General features: G+C 36.7%; 3 protein-coding genes across 3 annotated transcripts; all 3 read left to right on the top strand.

Moving 5' to 3' along the window:
* Positions 1–357: 357 nt before the first annotated feature.
* Positions 358–1,011, top strand: LOC133297921 (MADS-box protein AGL42-like). Its single transcript, XM_061497158.1, has one exon. The coding sequence runs from the start codon at positions 358–360 to the stop codon at positions 1,009–1,011; it is 654 nt and encodes a 217-aa protein (XP_061353142.1).
* A 5,348-nt stretch (positions 1,012–6,359) lies between these two features.
* LOC133297920 (floral homeotic protein AGAMOUS-like) lies at positions 6,360–6,659 on the top strand. The gene has a single exon (XM_061497157.1). It carries the CDS (start codon positions 6,360–6,362, stop codon positions 6,657–6,659), a length of 300 nt encoding a protein of 99 aa, XP_061353141.1.
* A 4,807-nt stretch (positions 6,660–11,466) lies between these two features.
* Positions 11,467–12,101, top strand: LOC133297919 (MADS-box transcription factor 6-like). Its single transcript, XM_061497156.1, has 2 exons — positions 11,467–11,757; positions 11,877–12,101. Exons 1-2 carry the CDS (start codon positions 11,467–11,469, stop codon positions 12,099–12,101), a joined length of 516 nt encoding a protein of 171 aa, XP_061353140.1.
* Positions 12,102–21,025: the final 8,924 nt, after the last annotated feature.

The following is a 21,025-nucleotide window of genomic DNA, read 5'->3' as shown; positions in this document are numbered from 1 at the left end:
TATTAAAAATACAATAATTAAAAATTTTAATTCATGATTCAAATAAAAAAAATTTAATTCACAGTTCATTCGCTACGGTGTGAAGTAGTTAGTATGGAATGAATGATAACATATTTTTTTCTCATGTGAGATTCATATTTATTTGAGATAGGTTATATTATCTATCAAAAGATATCCTCCAAAATTAAAAGATATAATTTGAGAATTAAAATGGAAAAGGAAAAAAAAAAGGAGATTTAGCGAGGGGTAATAAAAGGAAACATCGTCGTCTGTTTGTCCGAAAAATCGTCCAAAAGGTTTCCTTTTCTTTGTCTTTTCTTTCTTTCTTTCTTTCTTTTCTTTGTCTTTTCCATCTCAATGGATTCTTCCTCTGTAAGAAAGCCAAACGTACGAAAGGGAAAGGTTGAGATCAAGAAAGTGCAAGAAAAAAGCAAGCGATATGTGACCTTCTCAAAACGCAAACAAGGGCTTTTCAACAAAGTCACTGAGCTATCCCTTCTTTGCCAAGCTGAAACTGCTTTGATCATCAATTCTCAGAAAGGAAATTTCTATGCCTGCGGCTATCCTGATCCGGACTCTGTCATCCACCGCTACCACGGCGGCAGCGAAGGAGGAGGGTATCACAACCATGCTGCTAAAAGGAGGTTCCAAGAGGGTGTTGAAACCTTAAGGCTAAAATATGAGACAACTGAATCTAAGTTGAAAGAGGAGAATATGAATCAAGAAGAGATCACTGAGGCAAAAAAGAATGGTTTGTTATTCACTGAATGGTGGGATCGCTCCATTGAGGATATGAGTTTTGAACAAGTTGAGGAATTTAAGAATTGCATAGAAGATTTGAAGATGAAACTTGTTGCTGCAAGTGGAAAGAAGAAGAAGAAGGTTGATAATTCACTTCCACCATTACCAGTTGCATCATCACCGATGCAAAGTTTATCAGATATTTCTTTCTTGAACGAGGGTTTTGATGGGTATGGTGCATGGAACTGTGGTGATTTTAGCCATTATTAATTAGGGCATGCATGGCTATAGGTAGCAGTTATTAATTAGGACTTGTTTATTTTCTTGTGAATTATTGTTCATCTTTTTTGCTTGACTTTTGGTTTTGAGGGATTTCGTTCTTGACAGATAATATCTCTGTTCATGTGACCGTGCAATTAAACCCGTGCGAATATTGTGTTCTTATAATCTTCCAGTTATTGATGTGAATTGCACAAAAAAAGAGTTATTGATCCGAATGAGGACGAAAACAGCGTCACCGACATTGCAACGCTTTTAATTATATGTACAATTAATCGCTTGAAGGGAATCTTTCATTGTCCATGTTGCAAAAGTAGTATTTTTTATTGTGTTGCAAAAGAAGTATTTGTTATAACGGTATTTCATACTCAACTGAACAAAGCTGTAATCAGTGTTTTGGCATTTCTTGTTTTTTTGGGGCTTTGAATAAACTTGGAAAATCTTGGTGTGGTTTCAATTTATTATGTTTGGTTTAATTTATTTTAAAACCAAAAAAAAGTAGTTTCTTATAAAAAAATTTGAAAAAAAATTTACTTCTCTTAGAAATAAACGTTAACAGACATGTTACGGCATTTACAGCTGAACGCAGGGGTGTGGTTATTGGCTTACAAATGGCTTGGAATTTGAGGTATAGAAGTTAATTTTGGAGTGTGACAATCATATTTTAATACACAAATTGAAGAAGGCTGATGATTCATAAGTTGGATCTCAATCTTGACTTATGCTCTGTCCTTACTATCAAGAGATCGAAAGATTTGTACACTTGAGCTATGTGTATTGGGAGGACAATGTTTGTGTACATAAAAGATTGTGTACATCTCCTTACTATTTTTAATTAGTTGGTGACAGAAGGCCCTTCCAAATCGGATACTAACAGATTCTGGAGAAAAGGACTAGGAGAGCAAGGTTGGAACTTTCAATTAGTTGGTGGTTTGGTTTTTTTTTTTCAATTTTTTTGCCTTATACCATTTGCTTTAAAAAAATAAAAACAAATAATTTTTTTTTCTAATATGCTATATATTAGATAAAGTAAATTTTTCATTCTTAGATTTGTGGAGCACTCTGTAAAATCACTAGAACTAGCCTAGTGGTGAGGGATGAATAGTGGACAACTACAAAGCACAGACACGCTCCGAGAGAAAAAATTTGAGTGTCGGAGACTCCGACACGCTCGGACACGCGTCCGTCACGTGGTCAATAATTGGGGACACGTGGTCAACTTTCTGACACGTTTCGACACGTTTTTCGGACACACGGCGAACTTTTTTGGACACGCAATCAACGCTCGGACACGCAGTCAACGCTCGGACAACTTTTTTGGAGCAAACTGGTTATATGACAAGTAGAGCCGGCAAAACGGGTTCGGCTCAGCGGGTTTACCCGCCCAACCCGCCAAACGGGGCGGGGTGGGCTGAGTTTTTCAACCCATCTCATAAGCGGGGCAGGGCGGGCTCACTTTTTTGCGGGTTGATGGCGGGCATAGGCGGGGCGAGGCGGGTCAGTGTAACATAGGCTCGGGCTGGCAGGCCAACCCGTCCAACTCGCCAAACGGGGCGGGGTGAGCTAAGTTTTTCAGCCCACTTTCAAAAGCGGGACGGGACGAGCTGACTCATTTTTTGACGAGTTGATGGCGGGGTAGGGTGGGGCGGGGTGGGCCGCCCACTTTGCCACCTCTAATGACAAGTGAAAGAGAGAAGCATGAAGATCAGGTGTAGTTACTTTATATACTTGAAAAGAAAACAAATTTTCCCAATTAAGTAGGGGAAAAAGGGGAAGGCATATGATCAGGAGTGTCAAACTATCAATGCTTTACGAATTTTAGTTAAATATAGTAAGTTTTTTCTTTTATTCTTTTTCAAAAGCTGTTCACAATTCCTTAAGTGAACTTTTTTTTCCTCATATTTGCATAGGATTAAAAAGTTGACTACTTAAGTCAACTTTTTAATCCTAAGTAAAGGAGAAAACAAGATATTAACCTAACATCTTTAATAGTAATTATTTCCATTACTTGAAGCTAAGAGTTTAATAAATATTACTATAAATTTCTTAATTTTAGTGTCAATCTTTATTAAAAATATTAAACAAATCAATTAGTTAAGCTTCATACAAATTAAATCAGACCTTTTTCAATTCACACTAAAAAAAAAAATACATGCATAGACATGAATTTAATGTAAAAGGACTTATTATTGCTTATAAGTTATTATCAATTTTAAATGATAAATATTTTTTTGTCCTCCTATATTTGGTCTTACTAATATGATAGAAACCAACCAATTTTTGCTCCCAGTCCTGTATCATATTTTTAATAATTAAAACAAACTTTCGGGAAAAATATATATTTTTCACTTATCCACGCACAATTTTTTTTTTATATAAACATACATTACCTAATCAAAACTTTAATAAATTTGAAACTAATATAAATAAGTAATTATAATTAAAAAAATTTGGTAAAGAAATTATAATTAATTTTATTAGTAGCTAAATATTAATGGTAAGAATCAAGAAAGCCTTAGAGAAGAAAGCGGAGGTAACCAACCAGCGGTAGTGAATTAAATGCTATATATTTGTAATAACAACCAATGAAGTACAAGACACTAAGACTGAGCAACTAACTATCAAAGGTTTCCCGCAAAATTTTGAAGTGGCGATTGTTCTTGTTCTTCCTCGTATCTAACGACAAAAGAAAGGTAACGTCAACATCTTCCACCTTGAATTTGTGTTGTTCATTCACCTTTTATCGTCTACAATCCATGGTATCAGGCCATACATTCATTCTGTTGGGAACTCGGTTTCCTCAAGCTCGGCTTCTACAGTTTTTGTGCGGAAGTCAATCAACGAGATTCTGATCTCAGATCTCGGCAATACCTCGGCCTGAATTTCACCAGGTCAGACAGCGCAGCGAAAAATCAAAACGAAAAACAGGAGAAAGAGGAGAAGGAGAAGAGAGAGAGAACACAAGCAATTTTAACGTGGAAAAACTTTCTCCAATGAAGAAGTAAAAACCCACGGGACCTAGTCCAGATCAAAAATCCACTATGAAAATAATAGTTACAAAGAATCAAATACACCAATGTGGTGGTTAACTCAACCTCTCCAACAATGGTGATAATCAAACTACCATAGAGAAAATTCTCTCTAGAGATCTCTCAAATACAAAGCATAAAGCTTTGCTCAAACAATTTTATCTCAAATTTCAAATATCTCTTAACCTAGCCTCCACCCACAACTAATGATTATATAGAGGAGGTGAGATCTAGGGTTTATAGGAAACCCCTCAATGGGCTTGGGCTTAGCATTGAAGGAGGAAGCCCAACAAATCTCTCCCTCCGACTTCAATGCGTCGGCTTCAGCATCAACCCGGCTCCTTCACAACAGTCTTCAAATTTTCTTGTTGGAACCAGCTTCGTCATCAGTTTTGGTCAGTGTGCACCTTGACGAGTTTGAGCTCTCCACCTTCAACCACATCCTGGATCCAGTGATACCTCACATCAATGTGCTTAGTGCGGGAGTGATAGGTCGAATTCTTCGCAAGATGGATTGTGCTTTGATTGTCACAACCCAGCTCGTACTTGTCTTGATCATGGCCGAGTTCCATGAGGAACTTCTTCATCCACAGCATCTCTTTGCTTGCCTCAGTAGCGACAATGTACTCAGCCTCTGTTGTAGATAGTGCAACACATTTCTGAAGTCTTGATTGCCAAGAGACAGCTCCTCCGGAAAATCTCATCATGTATCCCGTCGTCGATTTCCTCGAGTCAGAATCTCCCCCTAAATCAGAATCTGAGTAGCCTTGCAACTCGGCTTTGCCTTCTCCAAATCGGAGACATAAGTCGGTCGTACCTCAGAGGTACTTGAAGATCCACTTCACTACTTCCCAGTGCTCTTTGCCGGGGTTTGACAGATACCGGCTTAACAGCATACGCCAAGTCGGGTCTAGTGCAAACCATTGCATACATCAAGCTTCCGACGGCGGATTGGTACGGGACCTTCATCATCTCATCTTTGTCTTCATCAGATCTCGGACATTGTTTCTGGTTCAGCTTTATGTGTCCGGCTAGGGGGGTGCTCACTGTTTTGGCTTTGTCCATGCTGGATCTCTTCAGAATCTTCTCAATATACTTCTCTTGACTTTGCCACAGTAGCTTCTTTTGTCTATCTCGGATAATCTTGATTCCGAGAATTTGCTTTGCAGGACCGAGGTCCTTCATTGCGAAGGACGAGCTCAACGCCTTCTTCAAGGCGGCTATCCTCGATTTGTCTTTCCATACAATAAGCATGTTGTCAACATATAACAACAATATCAGAAAATCTCCGGCCTCATACCTCTTCACAAATACACATGGTCGGCTTTTGTCTTCTCAAACTTGTGATCAGTCATGAATGATTCAAATTTCTTGTACCACTGCCGAGGTGCTTGCTTCAAGCCATAGAGGCTCTTCTTCAACCGACATACCATATCTTCTTGGTCTGGAGCTCGGAACCCTTCAGGTTGCTCCATATATATTTCTTCTTCTAAATCACCGTGAAGAAATGTCGTCTTCACGTCCATTTGTTCTACCTCGAGGTCCATAGAAGCTGCCATAGCTAACACGGTTCGGACCGAGGTCATTTACACCACAGGAGAAAAAATCTCCTCAAAGTCTACTCTTTTCTTTTGATTGCATCCTTTCACTACAATCCGGGCTTTGTATCTCGACTTTTGCCCGTTCTCTTCATTCTTAATCTTGTAGATCCATTTGTTTTTCAGAGCTCGTCTTCCTTTTGGCAACTCGGTCAACTCATAAGTCTGATTCTCGTGCAGAGACTTCATCTCGTCTTGCATTGCCTTTTTCCATTCTTATTTCTCTGAGCTCGTCACATCCTCGTCATAACTCTGAGGCTCACCGTCTTCAGCAACAACAGTGTATTCATCAGATGGGTATCTTGTAGAGGGTCTTCTTTCTCGAGTTGGTTATCTCGGTTGTTATTAATTAGGTTATACATGGCTATAGGTAGCAGTTATTAATAAGGGCTTGTTCCTTTTCTTGTGAATTATTGTTCAATTTTTTTATTTTTTTTCTTCTTCTCTTCAATTTTTGGATTTTGGCCCAAACCCTAAATCTTAGAGTTCAAATACATAAATGAAAGCTTTCCAATTCAGTTGTGTGATAGGGTTTGAAGCGATGTCTCAAATTTATAATGTTGTGCTTAAAGAGGTTTGGGTTTAAGCCGTTTGAATTCTCGAACCACCTAATTAGACGATAAACACTGCCTGTCCAAAAATCCTCCAAAAGTTTTCCTTTTCATTTTCTTTGTCCTTCCTTTCTTTTCTTTTTCTCTATCTTTTCATATCAATGGATTCTTCCTCTATAAGAAAGTCAAACATACGAAAGGGGAAGGTTGCGATTAAGAAAGTGGAAGAAAAAAGCAAGCGCTACGTGACCTTCTCGAAATGCAAACAAGGGCTTTTCAACAAAGTCACTGAGCTATCCCTTCTTTGCCAAGCTGAAACCGCTTTGGTCATCAATTCTCAAAAAGGAAAGCTCTATGCATGCAGCTACTCGATCCGGACACTATCATCCACCGTTACGAAGGCGGCAGCGGAGGAGGGTATCACAACCGTGCTGCTAAAGGAGGTTCCAACAGGGTATTGAAACCCTAAGGTTGAAATTTGAGGCAACTGAAGAAAAGTTGAAAAAAGAGAATATGCATCATGAAGAGATCACTAAGGCAAAAAACAATGGTTAGGTATTCACTGAATGGCGGGATCTCTCCATCGAGGATATGGGTTTTGAACAAGTTGAGGAATTCAAGAATTGCTTAGAAGACTTGAAGATGAAACTTGTTGCTGCAAGGGAAAAGAAGAAGAAGAAAGTCGATAATTCACTTCCACCATTGCCAGTTGCACTTACACCATTACCACTTGCATCATCACCGATGCAAAGGTTATCAGATGTGTATTTCTTGAATGAGGGTTTCAAAGGGTATGGTGTATGGAACTATGGCGTCAGTTCCACGGTTCTTGGCGGTGGTTTTCGCCATTATAAAATAGTTCATACATGGCTATAGGTAGCAGTTATTAATCAGGGCTTGTTCCTTTACTTGTGAATTATTGTTCAATTTTTTTGTTTTTTTCTCCTTCTCTTCAATTTTTGAATTTTTCCCGAAACCCGAAATCTTAAAGTTCAAATACATAATTTAAAGCTTTTCAGTTCAATTGTGGTATAGGGTTTGAAGCGATGTTTCAGATTTATAATGTTGTGCTTAAAGAGGTTTGGGTTTAATCTTTTTGAATTCCTGAACCACCTAATGAGACGATAAACACTATCAGTCCGGAAATCCTCCAAAAGTTTTACTTTTGCCTTTTCTTTGTCCTTTCTTTCTTTTCTTTTTCTCTATCTTTTGATATCAATCGCTTCTTCCTCTGCAAGAAAGCCAAACATACAAAAGGGTAAGGTTGAGATCAAGAAAGTTGAAGAGAAAATAAAGCGCTACGTGACCTTCTTGAAACGCAAACAAGGGCTTTTCAACAAAGTCACCGAGCTATCCGTTCTTTGCCAAGCTAAAACCGCTTTGGTCATCAATTCTCAGAAAGGAAAGCTCTATGCCTGCGGCTACCCCGATCCGAACCCTGTCATCCACCGCTACCAAGGCGGCGACAGAGGAGGGTATCACGACCATGCTGCTAAAAGGAGGTTCCAACATGGTGTTGAAACCCTAAGGCTGAAATTTGATGCAACTGAAGAAAAGTTGAAAGAAGAGAATATGCATCATGAAGAGATCACTGAGGAAAAAAAGAATGGCTTGGTATTCACTGAATGGCGGGATTTCTCCATCAAGGATATGGGCTTTGAACAAGTTGAGGAATTCAAGAATTGCTTAGAAGATTTGAAGATGAAACTTGTTGCTGTAAGGGAAATGAAGAAGAAATAGGTCGATAAATCACTTCTACCATTGCCAGTTGCACTTCCACCATTACCAGTTGCATCATCACCGATGCAAAGGTTATCATATTTGTCTTTCTTGGATGAGGGTTTCAAAGGGTATGGTGCATGGAACTATAGCGTCAGTTCCATGGTTCTTAGCGGTGGTTTTGGCCATTATAAAATAGTTCATACATGGCTATAGGTAACAATTATTAATCAGGGCTTGTTCCTTTTCTTGTGAATTATTGTTCAATTTTTTTGTTTTTTTTCTTCTTCTCTTCAATTTTTGAATTTTTCTCGAAACCCTAAATCTTAAAGTTCAAATACATAATTTAAAGCTTTAAGTTCAATAGTGTTATAGGGTTTGAAGCGATGTTTCAGATTTATAATGTTGTGCTTAAAGAGGTTTGGGTTTAATCTATTTGAATTCTCGAACCACCTAATTAGACATAAACACTGTCTCTCCAGAAATCCTCCAAAAGTTTTCCTTTTGCCTTTTCTTTGTCTTTTCTTTCTTTTCTTTTTCTCTATCTTTTGATATCAATCGATTCTTCCTATGTAAGAAAGCTAAACATACGAAAGTGTAAGGTTGAGATCAAGAAAGTGGAAGAAAAAAAAAATGCTACGTGACCTTCTCGAAAGGCAAATAAGGGCTTTCATAAAAGTTACTGACCTATCCCTTGTTTGAAAATCTGAAACCGCTTTGGTCATCAATTCTCAGAATGGAAAGCTTTATGCCTGCGGCTACCGCTATCCGGACTCTGTCATCCATCGCTACCAAGGCGGCGGCAGAGGAGGGTATCACAACCGTGTTGCTAAAAGGAGGTTCCAACATGGTGTTGAAACCCTAAGGCTGAAATTTGATGCAACTGAAGAAAAGTTGAAAGAAGAGAATATGCATCATGAAGAGATCACTGAGGAAAAAAGAATGGCTTGGTATTCACTGAATGGCGGGATCTCTCCATCGAGGATATTGGTTTTGAACAAGTTGAGGAATTCAAGAATTACTTAGAAGATTTGAAGATGAAACTTGTTGCTGCAAGGGAAAAGAAGAAGAAGAAGGTCGATAATTCACTTCTACCATTGTCAGTTGCACTTCCACCATTACCAGTTGCATCATCACCGATGCAAAGGTTATCATAATGTGTCTTTCTTGAATGAGGGTTTTAAAGGGTATGGTGTATTGAATTGTGGCGTCAGTTCCATGGTTCCTAGTGGTGGTTTTGGCCATTATTAATTAGGCCATGCTTGTCTATAGGTAGAAGTTATTAATCAGGGCTTGTTCCTTTTCTTGTGAATTTTTGTTCAATTTTTTTGTTTTTTTTCTTCCTCTTTTCAATTTTTGGATTTTTCCCCAAACCCTAAATCTTAGAGTTCAAATACATAAATGAAAGCTTTCCAATTCAGTTGTGTGATAGGGTTTGAAGCAATGTCTCATATTTATAATGTTGTGCTTAAAGAGGTTCGGGTTTAAGCCGTTTGAATTCTCGATCCACCTAATTAGACGATAAACATTGTCTGTCAGGAAATCCTCCAAAAGTTTTCCTTTTCCTTTTCTTTGTCTTTTCTTTCTTTTCTTTTTCTCTATCTTTTGATATCAATCGATTCTTCATCTGAAAGAAAGCCGAACATATGAAAGGGTAAGGTTGAGATATAGAAAGTGGAAGAAAAAAGCAAGCGCTACGTGACCTTCTCGAAACGCAAACAAAGGCTTTTCAAGAAAGTCACCGAGCTATCCCTTCTTTGCCAAGCTGAAACTGCTTTGGTCATCAATTCTTAGAAAGAAAAGCTCTATGAATGCGACTACCCCGATTCGGACTCTGTCATTCACCGATATCAAGGCGGCGACGGAGGATGGTATCACAACCGTGCTGCACCGATATCAAGAATTGCTTAGAAGATTTGATGATGAAACTTGTTGCTGCAAGGGAAAAGAAGAATAAGAAGGTCGATAATTCCCTTCCACCATTGCCAGTTGCACTTCCACCATTACCAGTTTCATCATCACCGATGCAAAGATTATCATATGTGTCTTTCTTGAATGAGGGTTTCAAAGGGTATGGTGTATGGAACTATGGCGTCAGTTCCATGGTTCTTGGTGGTGGTTTTGGCCAATATAAAATAGGTCATACATGGCTATAGGTAGCAGTTCTTAATTAGCGCTTGTTCCTTTTCTTGTGAATTATTGTTCAATTTTTTTTCTTCTTCTCTTTAATTTTTGAAATTTTCCCCAAACCCTAAATCTTAAAGTTCAAATACATAATTTGAAGCTTTTCGATTCAGTTGTGTTAGAGGGTTTGAAGCGATGTCTCAGATTTATAATGTTGTACTTAAAGAGGTTTGGGTTTAAGCCGTTTGAATTCTCGAACCACCTAATTAGGCGATAAACACTGTCTGTCAGGAAATCCTCCAAAAGTTTTCCTTTTCCTTTTCTTTGTCTTTTCTTTCTTTTCTTTTTCTCTATCTTTTGATATCAATCGATTCTTCCTCTGTAAGAAAGCCAAACATACGAAAGGGTAAGGTTGAGATCAAGAAAGTGGAAGAAAAAACAAAGCGCTACGTGACCTTCTCGAAACACAAACAAGGGCTTTTCATAAAAGTCACTGAGTTATCCCTTCTTTGCCAAGCTAAAACCGCTTTGGTCTTCAATTCTCAGAAATGAAAGCTTTATGCCTGCGGCTACCCCGATACAGACTCTGTCATGCACCGTTACCAAGGCGGCGACGGAGGAGGGTATCACAACCGTGCTGCTAAAACGAGGTTCCAACAGTGTGTTGAAACCCTAAGGCTGAAATTTGATGCAACTGAAGAAAAGTTGAAAGAAGAGAATACGCATCATGAAAAGATCACTGAGGGAAAAAAGAATGGTTTGGTATTCACTGAATGGCGGGATCTCTCCATCGAGGATATGGGTTTTGAACAAGTTGAGGAATTCAAGAATTGCTTAGAAGATTTGAAGATGAAACTTGTTGCTGCAAGGGAAAAGAAGAAGAAGAAGGTCGGTAATTCACTTCCACCATTGCCAGTTGCACCTTTACCATTACCAGTTGCATCATCACCGATGCAAAGGTTATCAGATGTGTCTTTCTTGAATTAGGGTTTCAAAGGGTATGGTGTATGGAACAGTGGCGTCAGTTCCATGGTTCCTGGTGGTGGTTTTCGCCATTATTAATTTCGACATACATGGCTATAGGTAGCAGTTATTAATGAGGGCTTGTTCCTTTTCCTGTGAATTATTGTTCAATTTTTTTATTTTTCTTCTTCTTTTCTTAAATTTTTGAATTTTTCCCCAAACCCTAAATCTTAGAGTTCAAATACATAAATGAAAGCTTTCCAATTCAGTTGTGTGATAGGGTTTGAAGCGATTTCTCAGATTTATAATGTTGTGCTTAAAGAGGTTTGGGTTTAAGTCGTTTGAATTCTCGAACCACCTAATTAGACGATAAACACTGTTTGTCCAAAAATCCTCCAAAAGTTTTCCTTTTCCTTTTCTTTGTCGTTTCTTTCTTTTCTTTTTCTCTATCTTTTGATATCAATGGATTCTTCCTCTGTAAGAAAGTCAAACATACGAAAGGGGAAGGTTGAGATCAAGAAAGTGGAAGAAAAAAGCAAGCGCTACGTGACCTTCTCGAAATGCAAACAAGGGCTTTTCAACAAAGTCACTGAGCTATCCCTTCTTTGCCAAGCTGAAACCGCTTTGGTCATCAATTCTCAAAAAGGAAAACTCTATGCATGCGGCTACCCCGATTCAGACTTTGTCATCCACTACTACCACGGCGGCGGAGGAGGGTATCACAACTGTGCTGCTAAAAAAGCTTCCAAGAAGGTGTGGAAACCCTAAGGCTGAAATTTGAGGCAACTAAAGCTAAGTTGAAAGAAGAGAATATGCATAATGAAGAGATTAATGAGGCAAAAAAGAATGGTTTGGTATTCACTGAATGACAGGATCTCTCCATTGAGGATATTAGTTTTGAACAAGTTGAGAAATCCAAGAATTGCATAGAAGATTTGAAGATGAAACTTGTTTCTGTAAGGGAAAAGAAGAAGGTTGATAATTCACTTCCACCATTGCCAGTTGCCCTTCCACCTTTACCAGTTGCATCATCACCGATGCAAAGGTTATCAAATGTGTCTTTCTTGAATGAAGGTTTCAATGGGTATGGTGTATGAAACTGTGGTGTTAGTTCCATGGTTCATGGTGGTTGTTTTGACCATTATTAACTAGGGTTTGTTCCTTTTCTTGTGAATTATTTTTCATCTTCTTTTTCTTCTTCTGTTCAATTTTTGGATTTTTTGTAATGTTTTTGCTTGATTGTTTTACTATTTCTTTTGTTATTCCTTATGTATAGAGAAAAGCTGCTTTTCCTTTTGATTATCCACTGTAGTTTCTATTTTGTCTGCTTGCCTTTTGTTCAAACTTCTGTATCATATTTGTCTCTTCTATTTTTCTTCTTTCTGTACTGGGCTAAGTGACATCGTTAGGAATCTAGATTCATCATTCATGGATATATTTTAAAGATTTCATGTATATAGTGTACTTTAAAATGAATACTAATTAAAAAATAACTTTGCATTTCACACTCAATAATATTGGCGTATTTTTTATTGATTGATCTTGAAATATACATTTTGAAAAATTCAAAGTTTCAAATATAAAATTAATTTTGAAGTGTGATAATCAGATTTTAATACGCAAATTGAAGATTGATAGTACAAAAGCTGAATCTTAACTCTTGACTTTATGTTCTCTCCTTATTATCAAGAGAATAGATTGTACAAATAAACCCTGTTTATAAAAAGGGTAATGATGCTTCTGCCGACATGCAGAATAACAATGTATGTATTAGATTTACCTTTGGAATTGCAATTTATTCATGCACCTCCTCTAGAACTTAATATCCTAATCATGTTCACTAATGTAATGAAGGTAGGAATCTTCCAGCTAGGTATTTTTTGGGACTTATGTGCTTACTTTAAAAATGATAATTTTTTCTTTAAACAAGTTATTTAGTAATTAAAATTAATTATTTATTCTTGGGTATTGGGTACTCGTCTTGACTAGGTTGGCAAAATAGGCAAACCTGATTCGACCCGATCCAACCCGTTTGTAGCACGAAAAAAATGAGTCAGATTAGGGTTGACTAAAAAAAACGAGTCAGAAAACTCAACCTAACCCGACTCGAGCCGGGTTAGGGTTGACTCGAAAAAAAGCCTTTGCACACTCATTCAGTACATGTGGTGGGAAAGTTAAGAAAATGATTTTCATTTGATATAAGATTTTTACTGCAAAGGAAAGCACTTGATATAAAATATTTAGTTGTTGAGTAATTAAAATAAAAGGTTACAAGACCAAAACAACAACTCAAAATACATCAAAAAAAGTCCAATACTTCAATAAAAAGATAACTTGCGAGCTGACCCGTTTAACCTGCAGTTTGACTTGGTTTTTTTGAGCTGGCTCAGGTAGTCAGCTCATTTTTGCCATCCCTAGTATTGACTAGTCATGTTGGCTATCTAATTCAAAATTTTAGGAAGGTAAAACAAATGCTAATTAAATAAAAAAAGAAAAATATTTGTTATTTTAAATGACATAGTGTTGTGCCATTTTAAGAGAGATAAAGACACAAATTAGTTTTTTTAATTTAAATTAAAAAATACCACTTTCTCCCCTATTATTTTTATTATTTGTGTCTTTCTCTCACTTAAAATGACATAACTTTATGTCATTTAAAATAACAAACATCAAATCCTAAAAAATAACTTTGCAAATCTCGCTCCATAATAGCGACGTATTCTTAATTGTTTCTTGAATTAAACTTGTTGGAAAAAAAAAATTAAGACTTCTTTTGTCAGATTTCAAATTGCGCAGTTACAATTAATAGTGCGATTGGGGATGAAATTGTTTTTGTAGCATTTTATTTTATCATCGCAATTATCTCCTATCACAATAAAATCATTATAATCGTGTCAACAAAAGAAAAGAAAATCATTGGTTGGAATTTAAAATCTTTTTTAATTATTAAATAAGATATGATCAATTTAATAACACTTTTCAATCTTCTTGGATTTTTTTATCATTGCTCAAAACTTTTTGTCATATATGAAAGATGTTTATGTCTTTATGACAATCGTTATGTACTCATTCTGAAGAGAAATATGTTTTTTTTTCTATTTATGTGCCTGAAAATGAATAAGCTGAAAAATGTTGTTATTATTTTTGGTAAGGTTATACTTACTATCTTTTATTTTATTATCTCTTACTATTAAATCTTAATAGTTATAATTTATTGAGTCACACTCTTTAATTAATTATGAATTACCAATAAATTATAATAGTTAGATTGACAGAAATCAACTATTAAGATTTGGTAGTAAAAAGTAGTAAGAAAAAAGTAGTAAGTATAACTTCTCTTTTTTATCAAATTTTATTTTCAAATTATCTATTCATTATTTGTAATAGAAAAATAAATAAATTTTATTAAACACAATTATAAATCATTTCTATTTACCAAATTACAAATAAAATAAAAGATATTCTTACAAATATTTTCGACACCCTCTAAGCTGTCAGGACAAACACGTGTCTGATGATTAGAGCTGGCAAAACGGGCTCGACTCAGTGGGCCAACCCTCCCAACCCACCAAACAGGGCGGGGCGGACTGAGTTTTTCAACTCATCTCAAAAGCGGGGCGAGGCAGGGCGAGCTCATTTTTTGGCGGGTTGATGGCGGACATAGGAGGGCCGAGGCGGGTCAGTGTAAAATAAGCTCGGGCTTGCGGGTCAACCCGCCCAACCCGCCAAACGGGGCGGGGCGGGCTGAGTTTTTTAGTACACTTCCAAAAGCGGGGCGGGGCGAGCTGACTCATCTTTTGACTAGTTGATAGCGGGGTGGAGCGGGGCGGGGCAGGCCGCCCACTTTGCCACCTCTACTGATGATGCATGGGGAATTCATATTTTTCCTTACTCTAGACTCTGGAGTGGTTGCAAAACTGGCAATTTTCATAATACATTTGCTGAGGGATGCTAAATATTGAATATACTCATCAGAACGAGGTGACCCAAGAGGGTGTTAGGGACAATGGGTTGACAAATTCATCTTGAATCACCAAGGCTATTGCTATATACTAGGTATTGAGTTAATAATAATCTTTTCTTTTTCATTCAACTTGTGGTTTAGCCCATAGTTGAATGACGAAAATCACACACACAAAAACATAAAATAAATTCCCATGACCTAATTTTCACTTCAATGGAAAATATTCTTGTTAAAATTTAATTAAAAAAACAACTATCATTTTGATAATCGTCACTTCAACGCAAAACCTTAAGATATTATTGGGTGAGGCTAAATTAATTATTTTATATCTCTCTAACACACCCCCTCACGTAAAAGTCCGTTGGGCTTGAAGCGTGGATATGACACAAGTCCATTATTGGTCTGTCTTGTGTTGCACAAGCTTTTTTTTTTGTTTGACTTCTGCTTTTTTTTAATTCCACCTGAAAGTGGGAGCAGTGGATCGAACTCGTGACCTTGTAGTCACTGAAGCTCTGATACCATGATAAGTGCCACTTTAACCCAAAATCTTAAGACATTAAATGTGGTTAAATTAATTATTTTATATCTCTCTAACACATTCTCTCCTCAAATCCTAAATCTTAGAATTCAGATAACATAAATGGAAGCTTTTCGATTCAGTTGTGTGATAGCTTTTAAAGTGATATCTCAAATTTATAATGTTGTGCTTTAGTGAGTCTGGATTTAAGCCGTTTGAATTCTGGAGTTGGCTCCTTCTAGCTCAACAGTGTATATATATACACTGTTGAGCTAGAAGGAGCCAACTCCAGAATTCAAACGGCTTAAATCCAGACTCACGGAAACAAGGGACTCGCAAGATTCCATTCCAAAATAATATATATATATATTTTGGAATGGAATCTTGCGAGTCCCTTCTTTCCGTGCTTTGTTGTACTATTGTTTCTGTACTTTGTTGTACTATTTTTTTCTTCTTTTTAAAATACAATGTATTAATTAGTAGTACAACAAAGCTATTGATATGTGAATGTGTTCATCCTTTCGTCCTTTTCTTTATAAAATTTTAACAAGAAAATAGAAAAAGAAAAAGAAAAAGAAATAAAGCAAGAAAGAGAGAACATAACGTAGCATTTGCGGTACAGTCTTTAGGACAAAAATTATTTATTTAGGAAATAGCTATAAAAGCTTGGAGAAGGCAAACAAAAATTCCAACGTAACACCGCGTAGTACTCCGGTTGTTAACTTTATCATATTATAGCGTACACAGCGAAAGATTTTATTTAAAGATTAATAAAATGTCTTGTAAAAATACGAATAAGCTTTTTCCAAAACATTTTATGAAAACATTTATAAAATCTTTCACGAGTGATAGCGCGAAAGCTTAAATCTAAAATATACACCTACTAATTAATCTTATTGTCCAGTATTAGTGGCCATTGACTAACCGGATATGACAACAAGTGTCATTCCTACCAGAGTCTTATGGACAGCATAACAGTTGTTTAACGGATAACTGGAGATAAGAATCTCACACACAATTACACCTGGTAGACATAGTTATATAACAGATGTCTTGCAAGTCCCACACGAACTGCAATCCCTATCTAGGGTCAGTACATACATAATGGCTCTGTGCCCAAGACCCCAAATTTAAGTAATCAATACTAATTTTGTGTGATTATCATGTTTTTAACTTAAAAATTCAATTAGTATATCACAGATCCACTTAACGCAGTTTAATTGCACTGTATGCTTTACCGGTGTTCCAAACTGTACCTGGATTTCATAATTTTCTTAACTTTAATATTTTTGGTCTAATTATGACTTGTTAGGCATATATTGGGCTTTCATTCCATTATATCATCTTTCTCCCATTCCGAAATTCTATTGGTTGCTGGTACAATAGTACAAAATATCCGGTAAAAGTGACTTTTCAGAAATATCTCAATATGGGTATCAATCTTCACCATTTCATATACTAACCCCATTCATGATGTTTATATCATTAGATTAGCTCTCTAACTCATATTTGCTAGATTTGAGCTATTCTACAGACTGTTACTGCATCAGTAGTCAAAAACAACAGCTAAAAACTCAACTGTTCAGAATACCCCCAATATGGGTTTCAAACTTCATCAATCTTATGCTTACATCATTTATGATATTCATATCATTAGGATAGCTCTCTAACTTAAGTTCACCGTACTAGAGTTATTTTACAGTCTATTACTGCGTCAGCAGTCAAAAACAGCAGATGAAAATTCACCTGACTGGAATACTCTCAATATGGATATCCAAATTCTTAAAATTTCATTCTCATTCTATTTATGACCATAAGGTCTTCATCATAACCCTCTAATTTAAAAATCATATAATTAGGGTAATTATATCCAGCATGCTGAATAAATGAAAAAATTTCACTCTTCCACGGATAATAATAATCGACATTAAGAAAGAGTCACTAAGAGTTTGTTTGATTGTGTTCTTGTTTTTTTGTTCTTAAAACAATTTTTTAGAATTGTTTGTAAGAACCATTTTTCAGAATAAAAGAAGGAAAAAATTGGTTTGATAAAATTGTTATTAAAAGAGTTTTAAAACTTAAAAAACAGAAATATTTATTGGGAATTTTGTTTTGAAAACATAATTTTAAAGTTAAAAAATTGAAAACTCGTTTGGTTACTATTTTTTTAACCATATGTAAAATTTTAAACATATTTTAATAAAATATAATTTTAACCCCATACTAAATCACATTATAATTATGGGATTTGTATTTTTTATTTAACATGACACAACAAATTTTCCTACTCACACAACATTTTGTGGGGCCCACACTTTTTGAAGAAAAAAGAAAAAAAAGAAATTATGGCACGCAAAATGAATCTCTATAACATTACACAATCACTTTTCCTACAATATAACTCTTATAAAACCCTATAATTAATTTTTTAAGATTAAAGTAAATCACGTTGCAAACTAATGAAAACAAAATAAAAGTTTTAATTGTAATTTAATTTTATTTTAATCAATTGAAAGTTAATTATCATGCTATTGATTTATTAAACATAAAAATAGAATAAAAATATATGTGTGTGTTTATTATTCACTTTAAGTCATTATTCAAAATAAAAATAGAATGAATTTTTTCCATTCGAAATAACTCAAAAAAAGTGTTCCCGGTCCATTGAATACTTCATTAATAAATTCACGACCTGTTAATGCAGATGTTTGAACCTTGATTTTATTAAAAAAAATTCTGGTTATAATCGCAAACCATATTAAGAATGCATAGCTCAACTAATTGATCATTGCTTGAATCGGACAGAGATTCATCACAACTAGCTAGAAGCATAGTTTTCTAATGAAGTATTAAAAACATCCATTATATGGCAATAGCTTGTCACAAATTCCATAACAAATTCCTTATACATTAGAAGTGGAGGTCCTCCCACGAAGCAAAAGAATTTGGTCAAGCATTTGATGGTGACAATAGGCATACATCAAGAACTCAAATTGATGAAGAAGATGTAAAAATTTGGACAAGCTTTCTCAATCATAAGCTCACTCTATATGAAGAATTTTAACCGCATGATTTCCTCTGTTTTAATAAGAATACATGGACTCATACTATGAAATATGAATTTGTCCATATTATATATATGTTTTACATATAGCTCAATAACAATAAAAAAAAAAATCTTCAAGAAATTAATAGGGACCTTCTTCTCTTTTGTGCTCGTGGTCTCATATTACAAAATCCACTATTAAGTGTTATTTCGGTGCTAAGCCAACTGAGAATATTTAGCAGACAAGTTGTAACCCCACTTCCTTTTATACAATGACAATGGTCAGGAACAAGGGTAGCTTTCATTTTTTCAACTTTCTACTTAATTAGTGAACTCATAACCAATTTTGGTTGAGGCCATTGGTAATCTAATTTAGTCGTCAAAATTCAGGATAGGTTTTAAGCAAGAGCCTGACCAATTTCCATGTCTTGATTTGATAAAAAGAAAAGGCATAATTAACAAAAGTCATCTATTTATCTTCACTAAACTTATGGTTTAACAAAAATAAATGCCATAAAAATTGCCTTACCATGGCGGTGGCCCAGTGTTGAGACTTGAGATATATATAGTTAGTTATCTCAAATATAACAAAGCCATAAAATAAGCGATTGAAGTTATTAACTGCCAAAAATAAATGCTGCAATCTTATCATTGGTGTTGGGTATGGCTCATACTTCACATGATGATGTTGGCCCTAATTGTCGGGGTCAGCAGAAAGGCAACTGGGGTCCCGCTCCCAGGTGAATAGCTGCTGTTAGGGTTTCTTGTAATCCTATTTATATTTGCCTTGTAAAACCGAGAGACTTGTAACGAGTGGCGGTGAGGTGAATATAGTACAGACAAGATGGACGTAGCCTATATTGGGTGAACCAGGGTAAATCATCGTGTCAATCTCTCTACTCTTATCTCTTTTTCTGTTTTCTCGATTCTGTGTGATTGTCGATTTCCAACAATTGGTATCAGAGCTTTGGTTCTGCGACCAGGGTTCCTGTGACAGATTGGGGTTTCGCGATTTAGGGTTTTTTCTTGGCATAGATAAAACTGCGAAATTGATCTGGAGAGGATGTCGACTGGCCAATCACGGGTCGAGGTTGAAAAGTTCGGAGGAAAAGGGTTCGAGTTATGGAAGCTGAAGACGGAGGCTCTGCTCGTTGACAGGGACGTGTGGTACGTGATCGAAGATGATAAGCCGTCTGTACCAACAAAACCTGTCGGTGAAGAAACGTCAGGTGATCGAAGGAGTTGACGGCGTGGACCAGAGACGATCGAAAGGCGCGAAGCCTGATCTGGTTGTGCCTGGCTGATAACGTTCTGGTGAACGTAACTTCTGAGAAGACCGCGAAGGATCTCTGGACGAAGCTGGGAAGTCTCTATCAGAGCAAGTCACTCGTGAACAAGCTGTTCCTGCGAAGGAGGCTGTATAATCTGCGGATGAGCGAAGGTGATTCTTTCTCTGCTCATTTAAATGAATTTAATACTATTTGTGCACAACTTTCGTCTATAGACATTAACCTGGACGAGGAAGACAAAGCTTGCACCTTGTTGTGTTCACTGCCCAACTCTTGGGAGCACATCATTGTGTCAATTGGTACTAGTGTTAATAAACTGTCGTTTGAGACGGTTGTTGCTGCCTTATTGTCTGAGGAGATGAGAAGGGTAGGTTCTGAAGGTACCAACAATGAGGCTCTGGTTGCTAGAGGGAGGAGTGATGACAAATCAAAGTCTGGTCACAGAGGAAGATCGAGGGGACGATCAAAGTCCCGTGATAAATCTGATAAATCTGAAATGAGGTGCTGGAGGTGCAAAAAGGTTGGACATCTGAGAAGGAATTGCAGAAGTAAAAGTGTAGGTCCTGAGAAGCGGGATGATTCACAACCGTCTGCTTCGGGTACAAAGAAGGATGATGATGATAGTACAGGGGACCTGTACATGGCGTTTGACAGTCATAATGACTGTAATGATTGGATTATTGACACTGAAGGATCGTTTCATATGACACCTCATAGGGAGTGGTTCTGCACCTATGAATCGTATTCTGGCGGTACAATTAGAATGGGAGATGACACGACTCATGCAATTGTGGGGCGTGGGAAGGTAAAGCTGAAGATGAGTGACGGGACAGTCAAGAATCTGCCGGGTGTGATGCATATTCCGGGGCTTACCAGAAATCTGATCTCCGTTGGTAGTATGGCAGATGCTGGTATTAATTTTAGCAGTGACAAGTATTCTTGCAAGCTGACTCGAGGAGCTTTGGTTATTGCAAGAGGAGAGCATCATGGTAAATTGTGGAAACTGCTGGGTAGCACAGTATTCAGTGGTGAAAGCTATGTTTCAGAACAGGCGGAGGAGGACACTGTTATGTTATGGCATAGGAGGCTGGGGCATATTGGAGGAAAAGGTCTGGAGACTCTAACATCAAAGAAGTTGGTGGATGGAATTCCGAGCTGCTCTATGGGGTTTGGATTTTGCGAGCATTGCCTGCAAGGGAAGCAAA

This window comes from Gastrolobium bilobum, unplaced genomic scaffold, assembly GCF_033153095.1.
Source record: "Gastrolobium bilobum isolate Gb01-03AN ecotype WA unplaced genomic scaffold, APGP_CSIRO_Gbil_v1 utg3325, whole genome shotgun sequence".
Taxonomy (NCBI): domain Eukaryota; kingdom Viridiplantae; phylum Streptophyta; class Magnoliopsida; order Fabales; family Fabaceae; genus Gastrolobium; species Gastrolobium bilobum.
Note: the sequence above shows the minus strand (reverse complement) of the source record. Positions and strands in the feature narration are given on the sequence as shown.